Source organism: Salvelinus sp. IW2-2015, linkage group LG20 (assembly GCF_002910315.2).
Source record: "Salvelinus sp. IW2-2015 linkage group LG20, ASM291031v2, whole genome shotgun sequence".
Taxonomy (NCBI): domain Eukaryota; kingdom Metazoa; phylum Chordata; class Actinopteri; order Salmoniformes; family Salmonidae; genus Salvelinus; species Salvelinus sp. IW2-2015.
Genome location: NC_036860.1, coordinates 26,024,360 through 26,036,715, shown reverse-complemented (window position 1 = coordinate 26,036,715; position 12,356 = coordinate 26,024,360). Strand labels below are relative to the sequence as shown.

General features: G+C 41.7%; 2 protein-coding genes across 2 annotated transcripts in view; one reads left to right on the top strand and one right to left on the bottom strand.

The window, feature by feature from the left end:
- Positions 1-255: 255 nt before the first annotated feature.
- LOC111980468 (S-phase kinase-associated protein 1) lies at positions 256-6,867 on the top strand. Its single transcript, XM_024011205.3, has 6 exons — positions 256-577; positions 1,365-1,461; positions 3,837-3,910; positions 4,900-5,043; positions 5,839-5,979; positions 6,215-6,867. Exons 2-6 carry the CDS (start codon positions 1,365-1,367, stop codon positions 6,248-6,250), a joined length of 492 nt encoding a protein of 163 aa, XP_023866973.1. The 5' UTR covers positions 256-577; the 3' UTR covers positions 6,251-6,867.
- Positions 6,868-6,927: 60 nt separating this feature from the next.
- tcf7 (transcription factor 7) overlaps positions 6,928-12,356 on the bottom strand; it is a 66,456-nt gene continuing 61,027 nt past the window's right edge. Inside the window, exons 10-12 of the mRNA XM_070449726.1 lie at positions 12,299-12,347; positions 11,518-11,590; positions 6,928-8,778 (exon numbers count right to left, since the gene is read on the bottom strand). Of these exons, the coding sequence (XP_070305827.1) occupies positions 8,460-8,778; positions 11,518-11,590; positions 12,299-12,347 (441 nt within the window). The 3' untranslated portion in view covers positions 6,928-8,459. The remainder of the gene's footprint in view (positions 8,779-11,517; positions 11,591-12,298; positions 12,348-12,356) is intronic.

The window sequence follows — 12,356 nt, the reverse complement described above, 5'->3', positions numbered from 1 at the left end:
TATATGCGAATAAGATTTTACATAATATTTATAGCCACATGTTATATGCGAATAATATTTTACATAATATTATAGCCACATGTTATATGCAATACTTCATAGGCCTACTATTCAAGTAAGGCAACAACAAAGTGTAGGCATATTTACATTAAACAATTACTGTCATGGCATTTAAAAAAATACTAACATCTTGACCAACAATATGACTGCACAAAGAGAGTAAAACAATTACGGTAATTTGTTTTTGTGCTGGGACAAATTGACAGAACCTGAGCAGAACACATCATGAAAGAGCAACATGCGCAGATAATACTATAATTGTATATATTTTGGACGCAAAAATTAACAGAATGCACTAAATATTACAATAATAGCATTAGAAGACAATCRTGTTAATAAATATTACGTGAAATTCTGTCTTAATGTCAATGGGGAAAATCACTCACAGGCATATCACAAGACTACCTGCTCCATTTGACAAAGCGTAGCTAGCACAGTTCCAGTGATTGCCTGTGCTTCGGTCTGGCCCTGTTGACGTTTAACATTTTATCTCTAGATTTGCTTTAAAACATTCACAGTAAGTAACCACCATTTACATACGATTTAGTTGCATGTCTTGGTGAAATAATTTGTGTTTTAAATGTAGTATTCCTATATCTAAATGAAAATATAAATTACTTGAATATGGTTGCTAAGACGAGGCCTTGCTGACGACGTCGTTAGCTAGTCGTTGTCAGCTAGCACAGCAGGCTAAGGTTAARGTAGCTAACTAGTTAGCTTACTGTTACCTGAAATTATTGCTACTTTAAGTGTAGCGCTAGTATTGAATCTAACATCTTATTTCAGCCTATGCCCGTTTCAGATATCRTGTTTGTTTACAGTTGCCCAGGCTATATGTGTCGGTAGTAACCAAGCAAGTTAATGCTAACTACTGTACCTAGTTCATGAAACAGACTGGAATCGAAGCTAGATAGCTATGTTGAGTTAGCGTGTGAAGCTAGCTAACGGTATCCAGCTAACGTTAAACAGTAAGATGCGTGAACTGGTAACGTAGCTAGGTAGAACTACTTAGTTAGTTAACTAACTTGCCTGTCTACCGAAACATGAACTTGGCWGGCAAGTGTTTGGGTAGCGAATAACTGGCGTTACTTGTCTGACTACAGTAACGTTATCTAACTAGGATTGGAAATGGCTTACTAACTAGCCACCTTAACGTTAGCCAAGGTAGCGTAACTGTTACCTTGTCAGTAAACCGAATACAGGGCTCGCCTGTCACCCTATATAAAACGTAGTTTATAAAATGTAGTTCATTACCCCGCTAGCTAACGCGAAGCCTGAAACTGAAACGTTTTCCTGTTTTACAGATGCCCACAATTAAACTGCAAAGCTCAGATGGAGAGATCTTTGAGGTGGATGTGGAAATAGCTAAGCAGTCTGTTACAATAAAGACAATGCTGGAAGGTATGTAGCTATGTACTCTGTTGTGATCATGTGGTTGTAACATGAGTAGGGTGTTCAAATCAAAACGCATATTTTGACCAGTGGGTAAAACATGTTAATTATGTTGTTACTCCTCTAAGAAAACCAATGGTCCAAACCCCATGAAACTACCATAATCCCATCAAAGGTTATTGGAGTTTTAACAGTGTATATGAAAATACCACATGTCATGTCTCAAATCGATATACATCTTACCTCTGATATATATCTTACCTCTATATTGTTTTATGTCCTCTGGATTTGAGAAGAAAGATGAAGAGTTCAACGGTGACCCTGTCAGGTAGCCTTAATTCTCACACAGCATCCAGCCTAGCTGACACAATGCTGTTTTCCAGATTGACAACTTTTTTCTTCTTCTCTGGCCTCCATTGATTTAGTCGTGCTAATTTTGACCATCCAACAAGGGTAAAAAAAACTCCCAATAAGTTTTGAACGGAGGCTGAAAAGATTTGGCGGGGGTCCTCAGCTCCTCAAAGTTCTATAGCTGCACCAATGAGAGTATCTTGACTGGCTACATCACCGCTTGGTATGGCAACTGCTTGTCATCTGACTGCAAGGCAATACAGAGGGTAGTGCGTATGGCCCAGTACATTACTGGGGCCGAGTTTCCTGCCATCCAGGACTTCTATACCAGGTGGTGTCAGAGGAAGGCTCTAAAAATATTCAGACTCCAGCCACCCAAGTCATAGACTCTTTTCTCTGCTACTGCACGGCAAGTGGTACCGTCTGGGACCAAAAGGCACCTGAACAGCTTCTACCCTCAAGCCTTAAAACTGCTGAACAGTTAATCAAATGGCCACCTGGACAGTGTACATTGACCTCCTTTATTATTTATTTATCTGAATTGTTTTGCACTGACTCTATGCACACTCACTAGACTCTACCCACACACTCACACATACTACACTGACACACACACACACACACACTACATACGCTCACAAACAAAACATACACAAGCATATTGACGCCACACACACTCTCTCACACACAGAACCACTTTCACACTTCACATACGCTGCTGCTACTCGGTTTCTTATATATCCTGATTGCCTACCCACATGTACATACMGTATTACCTCAACTCCCTCGTACCCATGCACATAGACTTGGTACTGGTATTCCTTGTGTATAGCCTTGTTATTCTTTGTGTTACTATTTCCTTTTTCTTTGGTGCAAATATTCGTTTTTTAATTGTTTTGTTYGGAATGGGCTCGTAAGTAAGRATTTCACTGTAAAGTTTATGCCTGTTGTATTCGGTACATGTGACCAATAACATTTTATCTGATTGGATATAGACATGAGGTTTGGACCATTGGTTTTCATAGAGGATCATCTACAAAATTAACATATTATTTTACCCATTGGTCAAAAGATGCATTTTTCATTAGACACCCTATATTAATACGAAATTCTTATTTGAAGATTTCTCACAAACAAGCATATCTCTGTAAAATGTTAAAGGAGCACTGAGTGTATACCAAGRGTTTTATTTTCAAAACATTTTACATTTAATCCAACTTGTGTCATGCTAATTTAGCTTTTTGCGACCCGCGGAAAGAACTTTGCACACTACTACCACAACATGCAAAATCCTAACCTAGAGTTTTCACCAACAACGAATTCAGCAGGAGAAATGGCGCTCTCATTGATTTTGAACGAGGGCACGCAGAGAGCTCTATTTGAAATTTCCATAAAGCGACTTGTTTTCAAGCGGAAGCCTCTGGTCAAAACCCACTGTCAAAGGTCACTGGGAGAAAGAGCGCCGTTCTGTCAACAGAGCTCTTATTGGCTGTATTAGGTTACAAAATCCGACTTTTTGGATTGAATGATATTTTAGGGAAAACCCCACTGAATGATTCAGAACATGTTTGTCTTGCTAATATGTATTTTTTTAACATAAGGAAGTGAAATTTCATCGCCAAAGTGCGTTTCCACCAACTCTGGGCAGAGTGGGTGGACACCCTACATGAGGTTAAATCTTTTATGTAGTCTACATAGTCACTAGTACGTATTAAACATCTACCCTGACCTACATGTGCAAATTACCTTGACTAACCTGTACCCCAGCACATTGACTCGGTACCATACCATGACTCGTATATACTCGTTATTGTTACGTCATTTTCTTTTACCTTGATTTATTTAGTAAATATTTTCTGAACTCTATTTCTTGAACAAGCATTGTTGGTTTAAGGGCTTGTAAGTAAGCATTTCGTGGGAAGGTCTACACCTGTTGTATTCGGCACATGTGACAAATACAATTTGATTCAAAGTGCAGCTATCAACTGTCTGTCAGTATCTGTGTGCACTTGTCTAATGGTTGTCTTTGACAGATTTGGGTATGGATGATGAAGGAGATGATGATCCAGTCCCCCTCCCGAATGTGAATGCAGCCATCCTCAAGAAGGCAAGTGGACTGACTCACTGTCTGACAGTTATCCCATATCTGGTGCAATGGACTGAGGGACAGGCAAACTGTTGGGAGTTGGACATTGATAACCTTAGGTAAAGTGCCTCCTCCCAACCAGAGCTGGGGCTATCTTATCTCTATTTCCACTTTTATCAGTTTAGTTGCACATCAATTCTATCCATAGCGGCACAATTCGATTGAACCCAAACCCTTCTTAGCTTTTTCTCCTAGAGGTTTTTCCAGGAAGTGGAACATTTGGGCCCAATTTAAACCAATGTAAGCCAAACGTGTAGGCAGAATGACTTTCTCAAACCTGTAACAGGGATCCGTACCTATGTGGGAGGAGCTGTGAGGGTCCATGCTCGATCATTACATTATTTAGCAGACGCTCTTATCCAGAGAGACTTACAGGAGCAGCCTTGCTCAAGGACAGATGGTTGGGATAGTTGGCCTTAGGGGTACAGTCTACAATGTGAAAGAACAAATGCAACTAGTCATCTGTGCCTGTCCGAATCTCTAGAAATCAAATGGTGTGATTGTCTGCTGAAGGTGTAGACGGTGTTAATTGGCATTATACTGTGGGATTAAAGATGATTTTTGTTATTCCATCTCCCAGTTGAATTGTTCCATGCTGTCTTGTGCATGTCTCCAACTGAGGGACAAGCTGGTGTTGTTTCTGCGGCTTTGTTCAGCAACTGTATCCATGTGGCTAATGAATTACATTTTGTTTGGGGAAATGTTTGCATGGTCAGATAATTGTACATTTTCTGCCTGACTTAATTAATGTCGGGCTTTTTGTTGTTTCTTACATCTGTAGAATAGCATGTGTGTGCTCTGACCTCCGTCCTCAAGTTAGGCCTCTGAAACTGAACTCCGTGGGAGATGGATGCCCTGGCGTGTCTGATTGTTGATTCACGGACTGTGTGCCAGGAATAGTTGTTCCTTTTCATGTTGTTTCCTTTCTCACTTCCGTTTCCTCCCTCCAGGTGATCCAGTGGTGCACCCACCATAAAGACGACCCCCCTCCCCCCGAGGATGACGAGAACAAGGAGAAGAGGACGGACGACATTCCCGTCTGGGACCAGGAATTCCTCAAAGTGGACCAAGGGACTCTCTTCGAACTCATTCTGGTGTGTACCTACCACCCCCCCTGCCACTCACTCACAGAAACAGTTTGACACCTGCACACATACAAAGTGGAAGTGTCTCAGGTCTTGAATTTAGGCAATGGCTTAGCTGAACATACCACACCAGTTAAGCTAGTAGGTGCTTAATAAAATGTAATGAAGTTATAACTGGAGGTAGTAGTAGTTCATTACTAAAGAGCCTTACACACAGTCAAAAAAGCAGAACAGTTTCTGACAGTTTATCTAAAATCTTAAACTCTGGTGGTACAAAACGCCTCCACTATGTTACCACTGGATTATCCAATGAAACACCCCAGAAAAAGGGATCCATCCCCCTGTAATTCGATTGGTCACCGAGGGGAGGCACAGGTGGCAAATATTTGAACTTGTGCGTCAGAGAAATTCGCTGTGCATGTGCCGTCCCTCCCTGTGCTGCTTCCGCCGAGGTGGGAGGCAAATCTGCCACCGGCTTTGCATAGAAACACATGGAGACGGCTGCGTTTTCTCTTCCTGTGTGTAAGCGGCTCAGGAAGTATCAGCTATGTGCATATGAAGTTAAACAAGCAGCCTTGCATGGCTCTTGTGCAGTGATTTGCGCAATATGTTCTTATAGCGCTCAGGGCTTCTAGGAACTGTAACACAAGTCTGTCATTTGAGGAGTAGGTTTTACCCAGCTCCTGAGACCTGTTTACTCGGCCTAAGCCCAGGGCTGCAGTAGTTCACTTGAAAGGCAGTATTTGCAGTTGTTTTCTTTTCATCTTCATCCTCCTATTATTATTTTTTTTTTTTWATGTTTAGGCCGCAAACTATTTGGACATCAAAGGACTGCTAGATGTCACCTGCAAGACGGTGGCCAACATGATAAAAGGCAAGACCCCAGAGGAGATCAGGAAGACGTTCAATATCAAAAATGACTTCACAGAGGAGGAGGAAGCCCAGGTAATACGGCCTTCTGTGGTTTTCAGGATGTCCCACATGGCACCCTATACAGTCACAGTGCACTACCTTTTTTTGACGAGCCCTATAGGCCCTGGTCAAAAGTAGTACTCTATAAAATGAATAAGGTGTTATTTAGGGCAGAACCGCAGTCCTGAATGCGGAGCTGCCTTGTGATAATATACATTTGAGCCATGTGACAGTGTGTGCTGCTTTTCCATTCCCCCCCCTTCCCCAGGTACGCAAGGAGAACCAGTGGTGTGAAGAGAAATAAAGGAGCATCATGCCAACACTAACACACTGAAAGGATTGTTCCATTAACTGGTTGCACTGCGCTGTTCATACGTGTTAATATTATATTTAGTCTATTAGAGCGCCCCCCTATAGCATGACCATTTCTATTGCTTGTGCAAAAGAATTAAAAAAGCTATTTCATGTTTTTACAAATGTTACTTCGCATATTCACATGAGATGCATAGTCTGGTCTTTACAATTTAACTCCTTTTTTGAATTGCTATAGTTGTCTTTTTTTACTGAATATCTTATTTTTTTTCTTTTTGAGTCAACTGAATAAATAGCATTTTTTTTTGACTGAAATGATAGCGCAGTGCAGAATTTTGTAAATGCAGCCTCTTCTGTGCTGTCTTCTTAAAGTCATGATAAGGAGACAAGCTGTCGTAGGAGATTTGAAGTGGGGCTAAACGTGTGCAAAATGTCCTGTGGATTGGAAGTGCTTGTCGAAGAAGTAAATGTGTGCGAGCTGTTTGTCACTCAACTTAGGGTATTTACCTAGCTTAGTACTATTGGAATATTTTCTCAGTTCTGCTCTGAAGATGACATTTAGGGTTAACACCCATTGAATTCCAGGAGTTAATAAATTACTTAAAATAATGTCTGTCTGTCTGCTGTTTGTGATTGTACATCTAATGGGAAATAGTGAGGAAACTGATCCAGATTTTCAAAATACTTTAATACATCAAACAAAAATGAGCACATCAAAGGCAGAAGTCTTTCAATGTGTAAAAAAAATTGAAAAGACAGACATCAGTACACCTTTTTTATGTGTGGTCATTCTGATACGAGCAGTCCCCAAATCTAAGATGTGTGTTAACATTAGAGCACCCTCTGATGGACTAGACATTGATTGAACAAACAGAAAAGCCTTGCTGTACACCACCTACAGTATCTCCAAAGTAAGCAGGGTTTGACACTTGCAAGCAGTAAATTAAAGCCATTGTTTTTCACATATATTTTTGGTACACTTAGGTGGAACATGAACACACTGAAAAGGATTGACACAGCTGTGATAGCTTTTCCTTTCATTGAAGTAAACGCAAAACTTCTGCACAAAATGTGTTTTTCTCTCAGAAAATGGGTGTAAAATAAAAAATGATATATTGCTTTTAGTGGAAAACTGAAATTAGAGACTAAAGAAACAACGTTGGGAGAAAAAAAATGTTCATTTTTACATAACAAAACTTACATTTTATGTAGGGAATTCAACATAAAACTTTACAACACATTGAAATATAGTACTCATTTGGTCTTTAGTTTACAGCAGGGTTCTTTAATCTTTTTCAGCTTGAGACCCAAATGAGAAATTAAGTCCTCTTGTGACTCAAATCGTCCTCCATTGAACCAAATTAAGAAGAAATAGTGTATGAAGGAAGATGTATTCTCATAACTCGCGACCCACCTCTAACATCCCAGGGCCCACTTTGGGTCCTGACCCATAGTTTTAGAAACCCCGGTTTACAGAATGTTCAGTCAGACAGAGGCAGTTTAGGACTGCTGAATTTCATTTTTTATTATATAATGGAGGCTTTTTGACACCAGGAAACAAATTAATCTCCCAAACTGCATCCTTTTGAACAAACACCAATGATGTTTTAATACTCTGTGAGAGACCTACATCAAAATAATGTATCTAGCAAGAATTTGACTGACAAGCAGGAAGTGCCTAAAACAAATGAACATAACATAGAGATGAGTCTCTCCGAGGGGAGACAAGAACATGTCTACACAGTGAAAACCACTGTCACTTCTACCTTGAAGCTTCAACCTTATACGACATCATTAATCAATATAAATACTATCTATTCTGGAAAAGGTTCCTTTGACACGTCTGAAAGTCTTATGAAAAGGAGGAGTACAGTAATCCTCTGTAAAAATCTTTGGAAATGGAATCAATTCGATTTTAGGCAGTGAGGAAGAGAAGCAGTTATCATCCCGGCAATATTAAAATGACATGAGCACTGAGTAAATCAGTCAGGAGTCAGTTAGTCATATTGATGTGAATGGCATCCTCTCCCAGACACAATGCTCTGTCATTGTTTTTGGATGTTTGTGGTGAAGGTCTTTCTCCAGCGTTTTGCTCCCCACTCCTTGTTTGGTCCTGATGACGTTGGGCTTTGTCTGTCTGTCTGGCGGTGTGTTGGGATGGTGCGAGGAAGTGTGAGAGGGGACAGGACAGGTGAGGCTGGCTAGTGAGACTTGGGCAGGGTACAGTCATGATGATGATGACTGAGATTGTCGTGCTGTTGGGATGATTCTATTAAAGCTTTGAGAGAAAGTTCCGTGGTCTTGGGTTTTGAGAGGATAAGGGGCGTGTGTTGTTTGCTGGGCTGGGGGTGCAGAGGGATGTGTAAGGGGGAAGCAGGCGAGGGCGAGCTGGGCAGGGAGGGGTGCTGAGGGGGGACGCCGTCGACGGGGGAGGGGGGCGAGTCTATAGCGCTTCCATCGGAAGAAGTGGGGCTGGCGCACCATCCTCCTTGAAGGTATCGAACGCACTTCTTTTTCCTCCTAGGAACAGTCAAGAGAGTTATCTGTGAATAAAGCGTGGATGCAAAGCGTCACCAAAATGAACTTTTTTACTGTTTTCAACATGATTGAATTGAGTTTGAAGACCCCAAAAGAGCAAATCCATTGAATACCATCAAATATGTTTTCATAGATCATCCACCACCATTTCCTTCAAATCATTAATGATTTTTGTGGTTGTTCTCGTGATCATTAGAAATGTTGTTTTCTAAGCTAAATTGAAAGTGAACAATAATCCCATGATTATTACCAGAACCCAACATGAGTCACTTAGTGCCTGCGCAAGAGAAGGTGCGAGGAAATATTTAGAGATGGGGAGGAAGAGAGAGCGATTCTAAATGTCAGAGTTCACTATCAAAAGCTGCACTGCCTGACCGCATGAATGGAGAAAGTTGAAGGCAGATGAGCATGAGAAATGGCATCAAAGTGCAGAGCGGCGGTGCATGTGCGAGATTGTGTGTGTCTGTGTGTGCGTTCATCTGCGGTGATCAGGATTCGCTCTAACCACATTCACCTCCCTTTGTTCTCTTGCAGCGCAACACACATACAACACGCACAGTGGTCAGGAGATTTCCATGATGTGACGGCATGGTGGGGAAGGCAGGGCAGGTACCTCTACACTGATGTGACTTTGAGTGTGCAGATGTGTAAAGGAATAAAGGAGAAGAGATTGAGTTGGTAAAAAAAAAGGCACTGATGATGAGCATGACTGATCATCCACTGTAAATAAATAAAAAATGTCTGCTTTGTCATTTCTACCAATAGCATAACCAAGAAATATCTGTTTTAAGCAGAGAACATCTACAGTTGAAGTTGGAAGTTTACATAAACCTTAGCCAAATACATTTTAAACTCAGTTTTTTTCACAATTCCTTGCATTTAATCGTAGTAAAAATTCCCTGTCTTAGGTCAGTTAGGATCACCACTTTATTTTAAGAATGTGAAATGTCAGAATAATAGTAGAGAGAATTACTTATTTCAGCTTTTATTTCTTTCATCACATTCCCAGTGGGTCAGAAGTTTACATACATTCAATTAGTTTTTGGTAGCATTGCCTTTAAATTGTTTAACTTGGGTCAAATGTTTAGGGTAGCCTTCCACAAGCTTCCCACAATAAGTTGGGTGAATTTTGTCCGATTCCTCCTGACAGAGCTGGTGTAACTCAGTCAGGTTTGTAGGCCTCCTTGTTCGCACACGCTTTTTCAGTTCTGCCCACAAATTTTCTATAGGATTGAGGTCAGGGCTTCGTGATGGCCACTCCAATACCTTGACTTTGTTGTCCTTAAGCCATTTTGCCACAACTTTGAGAGTATGCTTGGGGTCATTGTCCATTTGGAATACCCATTTGCGACAAAAGCTTTAACTTCCTGACTGATGTCTTGAGATGTTGCTTCAATATATCCACATAATTTTCCAACCTCATGATGCCATCTATTTTGTGAAGTGCACTAGTACCTCCTGCAGCAAAGCACCCCCACAACATGATGCTGCCACCACCATGCTTCACGTTTGGGATGGTGTTCTTCGGCTTGCAAGCGTCCCCTTTTCCTCCAAACATAACGATGGTCATTATGGCCAAACAGTTCTATTTTTGTTTCATCAGACCAGAGGACATTTCTCCAAAAAATACGATCTTTGTCCCCATGTGCAGTTGCAAACCGAAGTCTGGCATTTTTATGGTGGTTTTGGAGCAGTGGCTTCTTCGTTGCTGAGCGGCCTTTCAGGTTATGTCTATATAGGATTAGTTTTACTGTGGGTATAGATACTTTTGTACCTGTTTCCTCCAGCAACTTCACAAGGTCCTTTGATGTTGTTCTGGGATTGATTTGCACTTTTCACACCAAAGTACGTTCGTCACTAGGAGACAGAATGCGTCTCCTTCCTGAGCGGTATGACGGCTGGTGGTCCATGGTGTTTATACTTGCGTACTATTGTTTGTACAGATGAACATGTACCTTCAGGCATTTGGAAATTGCTCCCAAGGATGTATCAGACTTGTGGAGGTCTACAATGTTTTTTTCTGAGGTCTTGGCTGATTTCTTTTGATTTTCCATGATGTCAAGCAAAGAGGCACTGAGTTTGAAGGTAGGCCTTGAAATACATCCACAGGTACACCTCCAATTGACTCAAATTATGTCAATTAGCCTATCAGAAGCTTCTAAAGCAATGACATCATTTTCTGGAATTTTACAAGCTGTTTAAAGGCAAGTCAACTTAGTGTATGTAAACTTTGACCCACTGGAATTGTGATACAGTGAATTATAAGTGAAAATAATCTGTCTGTAAACAATTGTTGGAGAAATTACTTGCAAACTATAGTTTGTTAACAAGAATTTGTGGAGTGGTTGAAAAACGAGTTTTAACGACTCCAACCAAAGTGTATGTAAACTTCCAACTTCAACTGTATGTGTGAAACCCTTTCCTCCCCTCAGAACTACAGGACCTCTCTCCCACTTTCCTTTGATCATCATCACCCATCTCCCCACCTCTACACCCACAAATCCCTGAGGAGACACCCACCCCATCACCAGCCAGCAAAGCAGCTTTAGTTTCCAATACAGCCTCCTGGAACCCCAGTACGCTGGCGTTTCTCTACCTGTAGGGGGCGACGTGGGTCACAGGGTTAGTGAGATGAGTGCATGCAGAGCACAGCAGTGGGCTGAGGCACGCTCACAGAGGGGGAGAGAGGGGTAGCAGAGCGAGAGGGCGAGAGATACACACCTGCAGGGACCACACCAGTCCGTTTGTTGGTTGAGGCCGAAGCGAGCTCTGCATTTCTTAGGAGAGCCAGGGTCTGAGCACAAGGCAACATGCGCATGGGAAAGAAGTAAGGAAAGAGAGGAAGAGATGAAGAGAAAGAGAGAGAGAGAGAGAGAGAGAGAGAGAGAGAGAGAGAGAGAGAGAGAGAGAGAGAGAGAGAGAGAGAGAGAGAGATGAGAGAGAGAGAGCGAGAGAGAGAGAGAGAGAGAGAGAGAGAGAGAGAGAGAGAGAGAGAGAAGAGAGAGAGGAGAGAGAGAGAGAGAGAGAGAGAGAGAGAGAGAGAGAGAGAGAGAGAGAGAGAGAGAGAGAGAGAGGAGAGAGAGAGAGAGAGAAGCAGATCAGATCAGATCAGATCAGATTAGATTAGATAAAGAGGTCAGGGCAGACGTTGACGCATTGACAGAGATGGTAAATCAGAAATCCATCAAACCAGACTGTTAGTGCCCAAGTCAACAACAACAACAACAACCCATAACTGCAGCCAGAACAGAGTAGAGGGAGCAGGAGCTCCATTCACAACAGGCATTGAGGTCACTAGGGAAGAGAGGAACACTTCAAGTGGGAAGTCTGCCATGCGTTCAAACTCTGCTAGTTAGAGTAGCAGAGACCCAGTCCGAGTAGAGGATAGTCGACCAGTGAAGTTGTTTCAAACGCTAGAATAGGGCTTGACGTTTGGGTATGTTGTATTGAAGCGTGGTGGTTTGGCCTGAGAGGATGTTGAAGGTTGTTAATTGAACATTACCTGTGGTGGAGTCCTGCTGCTTCTCTCTTTTTCTTCTCTTCTTCTTGCCCTGTTGGAA